The 12,724-nt window shown below is 47.3% G+C and overlaps 1 protein-coding gene across 3 annotated transcripts in view; it reads left to right on the forward strand.

Moving 5' to 3' along the window:
- Positions 1 to 12,723, forward strand: part of LOC126574986 (putative polypeptide N-acetylgalactosaminyltransferase 9) — a 60,167-nt gene extending 47,444 nt beyond the window's left edge. For 2 of the 3 annotated variants that reach the window (XM_050235439.1, XM_050235440.1), the window contains exons 4-11: positions 3,813 to 4,555; positions 4,617 to 4,985; positions 5,054 to 5,218; positions 5,293 to 5,486; positions 5,562 to 5,780; positions 5,853 to 6,086; positions 6,178 to 6,288; positions 9,263 to 12,723. In XM_050235439.1, coding sequence (XP_050091396.1) covers positions 4,078 to 4,555; positions 4,617 to 4,985; positions 5,054 to 5,218; positions 5,293 to 5,486; positions 5,562 to 5,780; positions 5,853 to 6,086; positions 6,178 to 6,288; positions 9,263 to 9,532 — 2,040 coding nt within the window. In that variant the 5' untranslated portion in view covers positions 3,813 to 4,077 and the 3' untranslated portion in view covers positions 9,533 to 12,723. Of the gene's footprint in view, positions 1 to 3,812; positions 4,556 to 4,616; positions 4,986 to 5,053; positions 5,219 to 5,292; positions 5,487 to 5,561; positions 5,781 to 5,852; positions 6,087 to 6,177; positions 6,289 to 6,880; positions 6,986 to 9,262 lie in introns of all 3 variants that reach the window. The other variant, XM_050235441.1, reaches the window with a different exon arrangement.
- The last annotated feature ends 1 nt before the right edge of the window (position 12,724 follows it).

Consider the following 12,724-nt stretch of genomic DNA (forward strand, 5'->3'; position numbering starts at 1 on the left):
AGCGGTCCATAATTAATGACATCAAACAGCCATGTTTCATGGACGACCGATCCGATGGCGATGGTGGCGATCCGTTCGTAAAAGTCAGACGACCGACCGTGTGAATTATTGATTTTTGGGCTCTTGTTTTCCCCTTTTTTTGGCGTTTCGCTTTGTCGTTTAGCTCCCGCCCGAAAGAAAATTGTCCCCTCGCAGCTCGTTTGGGCGCCATTAATTTCGTTTTCTCTAGCTCGCCGGGGGCTTTCTTCTGGTTGGTGTAAAGCCGAAAAATGGCACGGCTGTAAACGGTTTCAGATTACGCGGTGCGCGATGGAATGGTGAGCTAATCGGCTCGGTTTGGATCCTCTTTCCTGCTAGTTTTTTTCGCTCGTAGAGAAGAGATGGAGCGAGGAGCATCTTCGTTCGACATTAGCTTAGCCATGAATGGGGCCTCCGTGATGCGAAAGCAGGTCTCTCTCTCTCAGCAGTTCTTGCTGCTTACCTTTCATAATCGCTTTGAAGCTTTGAATGAATGTCGCTTTTGCTTCGGCATCGCTTTTGCTTTGTGTGCGCCAAACAATTCACTTCACAGGCGCACGCAATTGCCAGTTGTTCGATATCATATATTTGTAGCACTAATCTCGCGAATCGCGCTCCAATTGACGCATTGTCCATATTGTGTCGCTCGCGATTTCATGGTATTGAGTAATTTACTTCATTTCGCGATCCGATCTCCGTTTGATCTGCGCGATCGCGAATGATAGATGCAACGCAAACAAGCTCCCCAGATTGATTGATCGAATGATTGAATGATTGTGATCTCTCAGTCATCATGACGATTGTGGTGCCGGGTAATAATGATGCTTGCAGCTTATGCAAGGTATGCAATGCATAGGCCTCTCGCGATGCTCCAATATTAACCAATAAACTTCATTACTCTGGTCTTCGGCGAGTGCTTTCAGCTTTTGTCTGTCCGCTTTTCCGCCTTCATCTTCGGCATCGAACCGAAGACCGAGGTGGAACACGGCGGTGAAGACCTTGGGGGTAAAATTAATCGATTTAATTCGACCTGACATTGAGGCTGAAATTGCCACTTATACCACTCTATGCTCGGTGTGTCGAGGGAGGCGTAGAGAGCGAATTACCTGTTTTCGGAAACCAAAATCAACGGTCTCGATCACTCTGCGTGGTGCGCGTGGATTATGCGGCGACGACGACGTAATGTAATGGCTGCTAAAGCTGCCGATTAGCATTCCCCTTCCCCTTGACCTTGTCCTTGACGCTGCATGAATTTGGAGCGATTTTTCGGCAAAACCGTAACGGCCATTGCCTGGGCCCGTTCATCATCATCATCAACAACATGAAGCATATTCGCGTTGAGGTGAAGGGTCATCACATCATCAATTCGCTCGAGGAACATCGCTGTATGGGAAATTGTTGGTCGCTGGAGGTCAGCGCTCATCTCATCGCCACCACCAACAGCGAGTGGCACAACAACCTTCGAGAGGATGATTGCAGTGCAGACGATGATGTGATCATAAAAAACCCGATCCCCTAATGTGGTTCTTTGTGCTGAAATGTGGTGAACCAGTAATACCAGCTTTACCATGTGGAAAGTGAGAACTTCTCTTCCGCTATCAAATCGAAAACTGAACCCCCGCAACAAAGCAAAACAAAACTCATCCATACAATGACAATTGACTTTTGCTCGGTTCGTCCATTGTGTGTGGCCTACACAATAATACAAAAAGGGATCGCGTTCCATAATCGCGTGGTGGTGGCGTTGGCGGTTTTTCAGAGTAATTTCACTCTTTGTCTGACGACGATCTTGCCGGAGAAGCCGCACAGCACAGCGCAGCACAACCGCCCCGAAAAGCACCGACAAACGAATATTTATGGTGCAATCGCGTGGCCATCCCCGGGCATAACTTTCAATCTCATCGCATAATTATATGATCATTGTTTTTGGGTGGAGGGGAGCGCGGCATCCGCGGCGCGTGGTGCCTTTTCGGGCGCCTGATCAGCACCGCGATGCTGTGATAGGGACCCCAAAGATGAAACCTTTGCCCTCGCGCACCATACACGATGGCTCATCATCATCATCGTCCATGTGTGCAAGCACATTCCCATCCCCATTATGACGATGAAATATGAGCCAAATCATGTGATGCCAGAGTTGTGCCGGGGCAGGGGGAATCCAGGAAGCAGCATCGGGAATTAAGTAATAAAATCATCGTAACAAGAGACCGAAAAAGCTCTGCTACCGAGTAGGGCTCCCAAGGCGCACATAGCTGTGGCTGAGAAACTGCGACCACCAGAGAGATAGCACCGGGAGACAGTCAGTTGGTCTATTGTCAGCCGGTCTCGGAGCAGGGGCAGCTATCAATTTGCACAGCGATTTGAGTGAGGAGGGCGCGTTGTGCACGGTGCGGTGCGGTCTTATTAACACCCTTTGGCGCAGCATCACCGCATAACACGATGATTATGATGATTGTTATGGTTAGTGTAGCTGTGCAGAAATAGCAGACAGAGAGAGAGAGAGAGAAATTGCACCGATCGACGCTTAATGTGGCTTCCAGAGACACGCCAGAGTACTTCCAGAGCTGATACACGGGCTTAGTAGCTCCGGTAAGGTGGATGGCAATTATGCAATTTAACTCTTTTCGCTACCGGATCACCTGCGGCTTCGATTGACTAACTGTCGAAGCTTCAGGTAAGAGAGAAGCAGATTACAGACCGGCATCTTACCGTCATGATCCCAAACTGTCTCTGTTTGGAATCAGAACTCCCAGAGAGTGCCTCAAGGGACATCTTCAAGGGTCTTCTACGCTGCTTCTCAAGAGTTCTTTGCGCGCCACATGCATTGTACTTTCAATTTCAAAGCCTCACATCCCACGACAACCAAGAAAGATGGCCCTTTATGCTGATGATGCAATGCCATCTCTGCCCGCGATGCGTCGCGACCATTGTTTGGGGAGCGCGAGAAGCAACGCGATGCACCACGTTACCGATGAAGATGACCCTACCATGGGCCGCTCTCTGGGAACGTTTCGCTTCGAATCCGCCTGCCAAGTCAAGCATGCAGACGGTTTCGTTCCGTGGCGCGATGGTGCGTGAAATTCTTGGCCGATAGAGTCGCTATGGTCGCAGTGACTTAGAGACCCAGAAACGAACGCGAGCGCGCGCGACCTCGTCACCTGGGGTCGTCACACCTGACAGTTCACTCCACTATGTCGATCACGGAAGCGTAACTGGACGATAGGTTAGGTGGTTGGATGACGTTGACTCACATTCGCGATCGTGCATAGATTGATTTCATTAAGGCGGGCTGACGTATGTTTTTGAGTGGCATTTATTTTCACATTTCATTTTTAAATATCAGATTAATCCTTCAAGAATGTTTGGTAAAATTGATGGGTCGATCGATGTTTTTTTTAAGTGAGATGTTTTCTTCTGTATTTTTTTATGAATTTCCGTCAAATTTTCCAACTTTAAAATTCTTCGACAAATGAGCAAAAAATTAAAATTTCACCATAAATCGACGAGGTTGCTTAGAAAAACTCCTTATGGCATCATGCCATTGGCATGTTTCTCTGAAATTAATTTTTGGATTCTAATTGGCTGCATTTTTCACAAAAAATGCCTCAAATTGCCACCAAAACTGCTTGGAAAGCACATCGCACATCAGTAATGCATTAAGATAAAAATAAAAAAATTAATTTGCGATGTTTCATCACAATAAAAATTAGCGATTTATTGACCCGGAAGCAACGTTAATCTGACTCTCCTGGTTAATCATTTCCATCTCTTTTTTCTCATTTCCCCTTTTCCAGAAATTGTGACATATCAATCGCATCATCATCAATCCAGCGAAGCGAAAAAAAAAACATATCGTCGGTCAGCGTCGACTGGACGCGAGGCTAGAACGTACGCAGCAAGCAATGCGTACTTGGATCTTGGTCGTACGTTAGCAAGAAACGTAGCACAGAAACCGATCATCGATCAACAAAGACACGCTAAAACCCCAGTGGTGTCTACAAAGAATCAAATTCCCATAAACATTCCTGGAAGGAATCATCCCATCGATCGCAGCACACGATGGCACTCCTTGGTAGACGGAGATCCTCCTTCCTGAAGTTGGCCGCCCTGTGCGGTGTGGTGTGGTTCATGGCCGTGTTCGTCCTTTACTCGGACGATGCGAGACGTTCGGCCGGTAGTGGACCGAGTGCTAGTGGTTCCGGTGCGGCCAGTGGTGGCGGTGCGGTCGAGTACGAACCGGCACGCCGGTTAGCGCTCGAAGGCATCCGGAATCGGTTCAATCAGTTCATGGACAATGCACGGCGCGATGCTGATCGTCCGGATCCGGAAGCTGATCAGGAGCAGCAGCAGCAGCAGCAGCCACAAGATCAACTAGAGCAGGAGATTGAGGATGTGGAAGTGAAGTTTGTGGATCGCAATCAGCTCGGAGATGGTGGTGGTGGTGGTGGAGCTGATCTGGATGAGCCACCGGTGGCCAAAACGCACGCCAGACAGGGAACGCCATCGCGGCCTGGACGTCACCCAGACGATAACGGTGGTAAGTATCCAGCGTGGCAACGTTGAGTTCCTGTAATAAATGGTCACTTCCTCTCTTGCAGCTCCGGGCATTCCCGGTGTGATTGCGCCACCGAGCGAAGGTGGCCCCGGGGAGCTCGGTAAGCCCGTCATCCTACCGAAGGATCTCTCGCCGGAGGTCAAGAAACTAGTCGACGATGGTTGGGCGAAGAACGCGTTCAATCAGTACGTGGCGGACATGATCTCGATCCGGCGGACACTGCCAGATCCACGGGATGCCTGGTGCAAGGAACCGGGCCGATACCGCCAAGATCTACCACCAACCTCGGTGATTATCTGTTTCCACAACGAAGCGTGGTCGGTGCTGCTGCGAACCGTTCACTCCGTGCTCGATCGTTCACCCGAACATCTGGTGAAGGAAGTGATTCTCGTCGATGATTTCTCCGATATGCGTAAGTCACTGGACAGCAAGCAGTTCTCTAGAAGCTCTTTACTGACTTCAATTCATTTCCATTTCCAGCGCACACACAGAAGCAGCTGGAGGAATACTTCCTGGCCTATCCAAGGGTGAAGATCATCCGTGCGGCAAAGCGTGAGGGTTTGATCCGTGCTCGACTACTCGGGGCCCGGCATGCCACCGCTCCGGTACTCACGTATCTCGATTCACACTGTGAATGCACAACCGGTGAGTAGCGACCACTGAAAAGTGCCCCAGAACCCAAAAACGATTGATAATCGATTGTTTCCGTTTCTTGGCAGGCTGGTTGGAGCCACTGCTGGATCGTATCGCACGGAATTCGACGACTGTTGTATGCCCGGTGATTGACGTGATTGATGACAACACGATGGAGTACCACTATCGGGACTCGGGCGGCGTAAATGTCGGTGGATTCGACTGGAACCTTCAATTCAACTGGCACGCAGTACCGGAACGGGAGAAGCGAAAGCATCAGGTTCGGAGTGGTTGCCAGCAAACGGAAGTTTGAAATCCACCAAAACTGACCCGAATTCTTCCGTCCTATTCTTAGAGTGCCGCCGAACCGGTCTGGTCACCGACGATGGCCGGTGGACTGTTTGCGATCGATCGGGTGTTCTTCGAGCGGCTCGGAACGTACGATTCCGGATTCGACATCTGGGGTGGCGAGAATCTGGAGCTGTCCTTCAAAACGTGGATGTGCGGTGGTTCCCTGGAGATTATCCCCTGTTCGCACGTCGGTCACATCTTCCGGAAACGCTCGCCTTATAAGGTACGTCCTGGGGTGGTCCGTCGGAGCATCTGATCTCACTTTTTTTTATTTTGCTCGACTCTCGGTCAACAGTGGCGAACGGGTGTGAACGTGATCAAGCGGAACTCGGTCCGATTGGCGGAGGTATGGATGGATGAGTACGCCCAGTACTACTACCAACGCATTGGCAACGATAAGGGTGACTTTGGGGATGTGAGCTCACGGAAGCGGCTGCGGGAGGAGCTGCACTGCAAACCGTTCCGCTGGTATCTGGATAACATCTATCCGGAGCTGTTCGTGCCCGGTGATGCCGTAGCGTCTGGCGAGGTAAGGTGTACACCGCGGATGGCGCCGTCACGTGACAGCATAACTTGATAAATTACCATTTTTTTAAATCAAATTTATAACAAACAAAAAGGTAAGAAACATGGGCTACGGCAACCGAACGTGTCTGGATGCGCCGGCTGGCAAGCGGAACCTGCGGAAGGCGGTCGGTCTCTATCCGTGCCACAACCAGGGTGGCAATCAAGTAAATAGCCCCGTTTTTCCCCCCCTTTAGCTCCACCTCGCGACTATAAACGTAACAAACGAGCGGAGAGAGTGAGAGACCAGCCAGATTACCAAGCATCACCATGGCAGCAGCAGCAACAGCAGTGGCAGTAGGCACCGCTGTACCCGTTTGCGGTCGTGTTCCTCGCTTATACCATCGTTGAAGTCTTTCCTATGTTTCCTTCGATTTTGATAGCATACTGAAGCGCGCCTTGTTCGTTGCAATTTCACTTATTCTGATGTTCTGTTTTTCTTTCTCTTCTTTCATTTGCCTGTTTCCTCATTTTTTTGTGTCCGTATATACGTGTGTGTGCGGGTGTGGCTGCGTGCGTTCTGCTCACGAATATTGCAAACGAAACTACACCAACGTTTGACCGATAATCACCGACACGACACGATCTGACCGACACTGTTCCCGCGATCTGAAATCACCGACCACGACCACGGTTTGACCTCGCACAATGACCCCACCTTCTCACCCACTACTACCCGCCTCCAAAATGACCGATGACCTACCACCATACGAGTACCGATTCGATCGTCACTCGAACAAAAAAAAAACCCCCGAGCAGATCCGGAACCTGTTGTCTAACTTGTGTATTGATTCGACGGCAAAGCCCGAGGACATGCATTCACCGATAGGCCTCTGGCCCTGCCACGGGGCCGGCGGTAATCAGGTACTGTACACCAGGCTAGCCACCCACACTCCCCCCAATTTTTCCTTTTAGCACTGAGCGCACCTTAGCCCACCTCAAAACCCAGATCGCAAGCTCTTATGGTCCGGTTCGCTTTGGTTCCTCATTAGAGGCAATTAATGATTTTTGTAAAGCTTGATGGCGGATCCCTAGCTTTCTTGGTGTAGCGGATGGTGGTGATTGATTAAATTGAATGACACAGCAAAACACGCAAACACACTGGAAACACACAACTACACGACACGCTCAATACTTGCGATACATACTGCTTTTAACTAAATTAATCAAATCGTTGAGACAAGTTCTCGCTCTTTCACTGACATCAATGGAAAGGACACAGCAGCATTCTGCGGGTAGATTGATGCTGTAACCAAACGGTGAAGTGGCTGAACACTAACTCATCATTTTACTTCGCTTCGTAGACGATATTTGTGATGCTTATAGTTAGATGCTTTACGCTAGACTAGACAGTAGACAGCATGCTAAACTAGAATGGCGATACTATATAATCATTAAATTAACTGCTATTCATCTAATGGTCTTAAACGAACCACCTCCAACTGATGTCACATATTAGTGCTAAAAGTAGTGCACGCATTCGAATAGAATCGTACCAACATCATCACCAAATCACTCTCTTTATCCCTCTTGCTCACCGGTGAAACCAATCAGGACCCAAGGTTCTAGATTCAGCATCAAATCTGTGTCACACATTCCAAAACATTAATTATTCACCCTAGATGAGTGCTGTAGTGCACGTAGATTGTGTCTCACGATATTGTTTTATGGTTTAATGTTTGCCCAAACAGGGACGAAGAGTTTGGAAACATCGACCTAGACCGAACGTACCGAACAGCAGTAGACCCGTTCTTACTGACCAAGCGTCGACGCTAGACTGTTTTTGGACGAAAATTGAGACCATTATTTATAAAAAAAAACAAAATCCTTTCAAATGTTCCTTTTGCTCATTTTGTGACCTTTATTTTAGCATCCATTTTACACGCAACGTAAGCCGTAAGTCAGTTTTTGGTTGAAAGCTTTAAATTCCTAGAAAACTAAGTGTGAAGATGGAAGCGATGGTAGTTGGCGGTACACACTACATATGGTGATGATTGGTAAACTGTTCCCTCCCCCTTTTCCACCCCCCTGTAAATAGACTTCTCTTACTCTACGCGCGCTGTAAGTTGCGTCTTCTTTCGCTTTTGGGCAATCGGATAAAAAAAATGGGAGGAAAAACCCCGTTGGGAATCCGTACGCAAATAAGATATCTTCGACCAACTATCGCGGTAGTGGTCCCCTTTTCTTGATTTAGGTTAACAAGGGGTGACAGTGGCGGTGCCGAATTACCGAAGTCCTGTTCTGTGAGAGAGAGAATTTCATTTGTGGCGTCCTTCGTTCGTCGTTCGTTGCTCATCAGCATGTGCATATACACACATACATCACACATACACACGGAACTACTACATTCTACGCAACAAAATCGCAAATCAATCAGTCGAACCGTGCTCGATCGATCGATGTCTCATGTGTCATGTTGATCGCACATACATCGCACACAAACACACCTCTCGCATGTATCACACGTACTGAGGGTGTTGAAGGGTCAACAGCACAACAACCGACACCCGGTCGACTCTCCTCTATCCTCTATCGCTCTCTATGTATTTACAGAGAGGAATAAACGGAATGCCGGATCAACACATGTTCTCCCAAGTACGTGACGGTGTCCCATCACACTAACTACGGTTTTACATATTTAGACACATCATACACCCGGAAAAAAACACCAGCCAGAAACAAACAACAGCTACACTACACTTGCATGGGACAGATAAGAAAAAATCGATGGGAATTCGCGTAGATTGCGGAACATACAGCAAACACCATTGAGCAACACATGCTGAGGGATCCAATCATGCATTTCGAAGCGAATAAGCGAAGCGATGTCTCGCGCAACAAAACAAAAAACGGACACTCTGAAGGGCGCCATTGAAATGAAATTCTCTGCCTTTTTCTTCCCCTTCTTCTTCTTGTCTTCTTTCCAAAAAACATCGTTTGTTACGTACTAGTGATCAAATCCCCCATTGCAAAGTGTGTTTTGTGCGAGGAGCGAGAGTATTAATATTTGTTTTTTTGTTTTGTTTTCTTCAATCCCTTGTTCCTCCGCAAACTAACATTATGTCCTCCCTCAATTCCCACCCCTTTTCGCTCCCATCCCAAAACTGTCCTTAACCCACGAACCCCTCACGCACACTTCAGTACTGGATGCTGAGCAAAACGGGTGAAATCCGGCGGGACGAAGCATGCCTTGACTATGCCGGTGACGATGTCGTCCTGTATCCGTGCCATGGTTCCCGTGGGAACCAGTACTGGAACTACTCGGAAGATACGCACCTGCTCCGGCACGGTTCGTCCGACCGCTGCCTTTCGATCAACGAGGCCAAGAACAAGCTGATCATGCAGGACTGCAATCCGCTGGTGGAGGCGCAACGGTGGTCCTTCCAGAACTACGATCCCAGCAAGCTGTGAAACCCGTCCGCTGATGCCGATGAGGATCTTCTGATCGATTCACGCCGACGGGCGAGAGGGAGAGAGATAAGCTAAAAAGAAAGCGAGCGAGCGAGCGAGAGATCATCACCACCTTCCTTACATCACAAAGGAAATATCGATATCTAAACGATCTCTCCGGCAGCGGTTCCTTCTGAAACCGGATAGCAAAAAAAAAAAGGGGGCGGGACAGAGCGTTACAGACGAGCGATCAATCACGATCAAGGGGAGAAGCGGAAGGAGGAGGAGGAATGAGAATTGATTTTTTATAATGTGATGTTTTATAAGTATGTTAACCGAAGGCAGTAAACGAAGGAAGGTGTTTAGTTCAATGGTGGTCCGGTTTCGGTTCCGGTTCGAGTCGAGCGATGCCGCTTCCATGCTGCTCTCCTGTTTTGCTCAACTTGCCAAAATTATTGGCGGAAAGCGATCGTAGGATCGCGGATCCGCGAGAGACCGATGGCGGGCAGCGTATCAGAGCGTATAGCGAAAAGACTTGACGACCACGTGGTTCAATTGGGCCATTAACGGAGCCCTGTTCTAGTTTTGTATATAGTTAAGACGATGGTGCAGATCGGAGATCAGTAATTATCGATGTGACGTGCGATTCCAGCGGGACGGGAACGGAAAGGAAGCTTAATCGCAATCTTTTACATCCCGAGCTTTAGTTGAGATTGATTCAATGCGATTCCTTTCGTTGTGCTCTGCGGTGCAGTGGTAGCAGTATGCTGAAAGAAAGCATAGCAAAGCTAACGGCATCGAAGTAAGATTTTGATTAATTTAATACAGAGAACCTTATGGTAGTTTGATTGTTTCTAATGAATGAGTTGAATGAGTTGAGTGAGTTGAGTGAGTAGTGAAATTATTGCGATTGCGTAATTGTATTATGATTATTGACTGCCATAAAACCGACGCGAAATGAGTTCACCCTTTTTCCGGCAAGCAACTGTGCACGGAAGAGCGAAAAGAGATAGCAGCAAAGCAAAACAAATCATACAATCCGTAGGACCGTAGCAGGGTGGAAAACAACGAGAAGAACAGAAACAAAACACAGAATCACACGTGAAACGAAGTCGTCGAGACTCGATACCGATACCGTAGATTTCATTATTCGGCTCAAGGGTAGCTTCCAGGCTCCTCCAAGCAGGCAGCGCTCAAGTCAGAGACAATCGATCGACACCGATGAGAACCAATCACTCGTTACTTTTCCTGACCGAATGCGATTCCATATCAAAGCTCCATACAGAGACGGGCACGAGCCCGCCTGGCGCAGGTCAGTGTTGAAGTTACTTTGTTATCTGTAAGTCCCATAGAAAGCGAGAAGGCGGCCGTCTGGAAGCTAACGAAAACATATCAACTCTAAATGACAGCGAACTACGCCGACGCCGGCTTGCAGCCATAGGAAAGAAACAAAAGAAAAAAACGAATCCAATAACCTTCCACCACACAAAAGCACACACTCTGAGTCATATCACCATCATAATGATTCCTGTTTTTGGGGGACTTTTTAGTGACTTTACGTTTAATCGAAACGAACCTATATACAAAAATATACACACATCCAAGAGAAATACCACCAAGCAGTAACTGCTGCTGAAACGACATATCCTTTTTACATTCCGAGCGTTGTGTGAGGTAGATACGCGCTATTACTACTCTTAGAAACTACTTCTTCCAATCGTATATCGTAACGGAACGGAGTGTTTGGTGGTTGAAAGATGTTGAGAGGTTTTCCGTTTTTTTTTGTTTTCTTATTCCAATCTATATGACTTTTGTTAGGGAAAGTATCCTGCATGTGCACCACTAATCGCGTGTCTCCCATTATTCCTTACTGTGTTCTGCATTTGATTGGATTGAGTGAGTCAGCGAGGAGGGTCAGCGTATGTTAGTGAAAATACAAAAAAAACACAACTATATAGGACTCAGATGATAGACAGATGGAAGATGTGGGAAGTGGTCCGCCGCTCTATTTTGTACCTTCCAAACCCACGAGCACTTCTGCCCTTCACATCGGGGAGCTCTACGAGGAGCACCGATGAAAACGGCGCATCACATCGCAGCAATCCAGCATCACATAATAACACATAATCGACCGGAGGATTGCACGCCATTCCTCTTGATGTGCCTTCTAAATAGCATTCGAGCAGTCACACTCAAAAGACCGCACGGAGCAAGCGACGAACCTTTTTAACCAAAACCGACGACAAGATAGAGTGAAAGGGAGTGAGTGTGAGCGTGTTTAGACAAGATAAATGGTTTCCTGAGAATGGTCGAGTGTACAGCACACTCCTTCCAATGTAAGGCTCTTTCCGTTGTGGGTTGAGCCGTGAACAGCGTTCACACATTTAAGTCAATGTTAGGTTTTGCTCACTCACGCTTTGCACGTGTGTGGGAGAGATGATTCGTCGACACGGTGGCGTGAATTGGCTCCAGGCAGTTGTACTTTAACGAGAAAACACGAAACGTAAACTATCCTTAATGCGTGTAAAACATATAAATTCTAGCCTCGCTTTCCAACCAGAAAAAAAGGAAACGGAAAAAAGGGAGGCACGCAGGACTGCAATGTGTACATAATGATAACACTTAACGCGTTGTAATATGGGGCGGTAGAAGACAGTAAATCTATGAAACGAAAGAAAAACAGACACAGACAAACACAAACATAGCAACATAATCTGCTTATCAGAAGGAAGATGCGTACACAATTAAAACATATCTTTTAATATCTGGCGGCAACTTAAAGGTGGAATATAAACGCAAAACAATGAATATCACGTTAAGAAAGACAAAAAAACATACTCCTCCATGTACGAAGTGTCCGTTTCGCGGCTTTTTTTATATATACTGCTGCGCGAAAGGAAACACCCAGAGATAGACGGTTTGTTTTTTTTTTTAATTTTAAACAATTCAAATCATTCCACTGTATTGAGAAGGGCAGCGGGCAGAAAAGGGAACACACCCATTTTGTACAGTTGTTAAGTTATGGAATGGATCGAAACCGAATTGCAATATAAGACGAATTGCTCCGTCGTCATACAATCGTGCAAAAGCCAAACTGTAAGGCACAAAACTAAAGTAACTTGCTACAAGAAAAACAAGAACAACAATAACAATAGTAACAGTGAACCGAGGGATAGAAACAGCAACAAATAAAGCAAAATAAGTAAATAATAG

This window comes from Anopheles aquasalis, chromosome 3 (assembly GCF_943734665.1).
Source record: "Anopheles aquasalis chromosome 3, idAnoAquaMG_Q_19, whole genome shotgun sequence".
NCBI lineage: Eukaryota > Metazoa > Arthropoda > Insecta > Diptera > Culicidae > Anopheles > Anopheles aquasalis.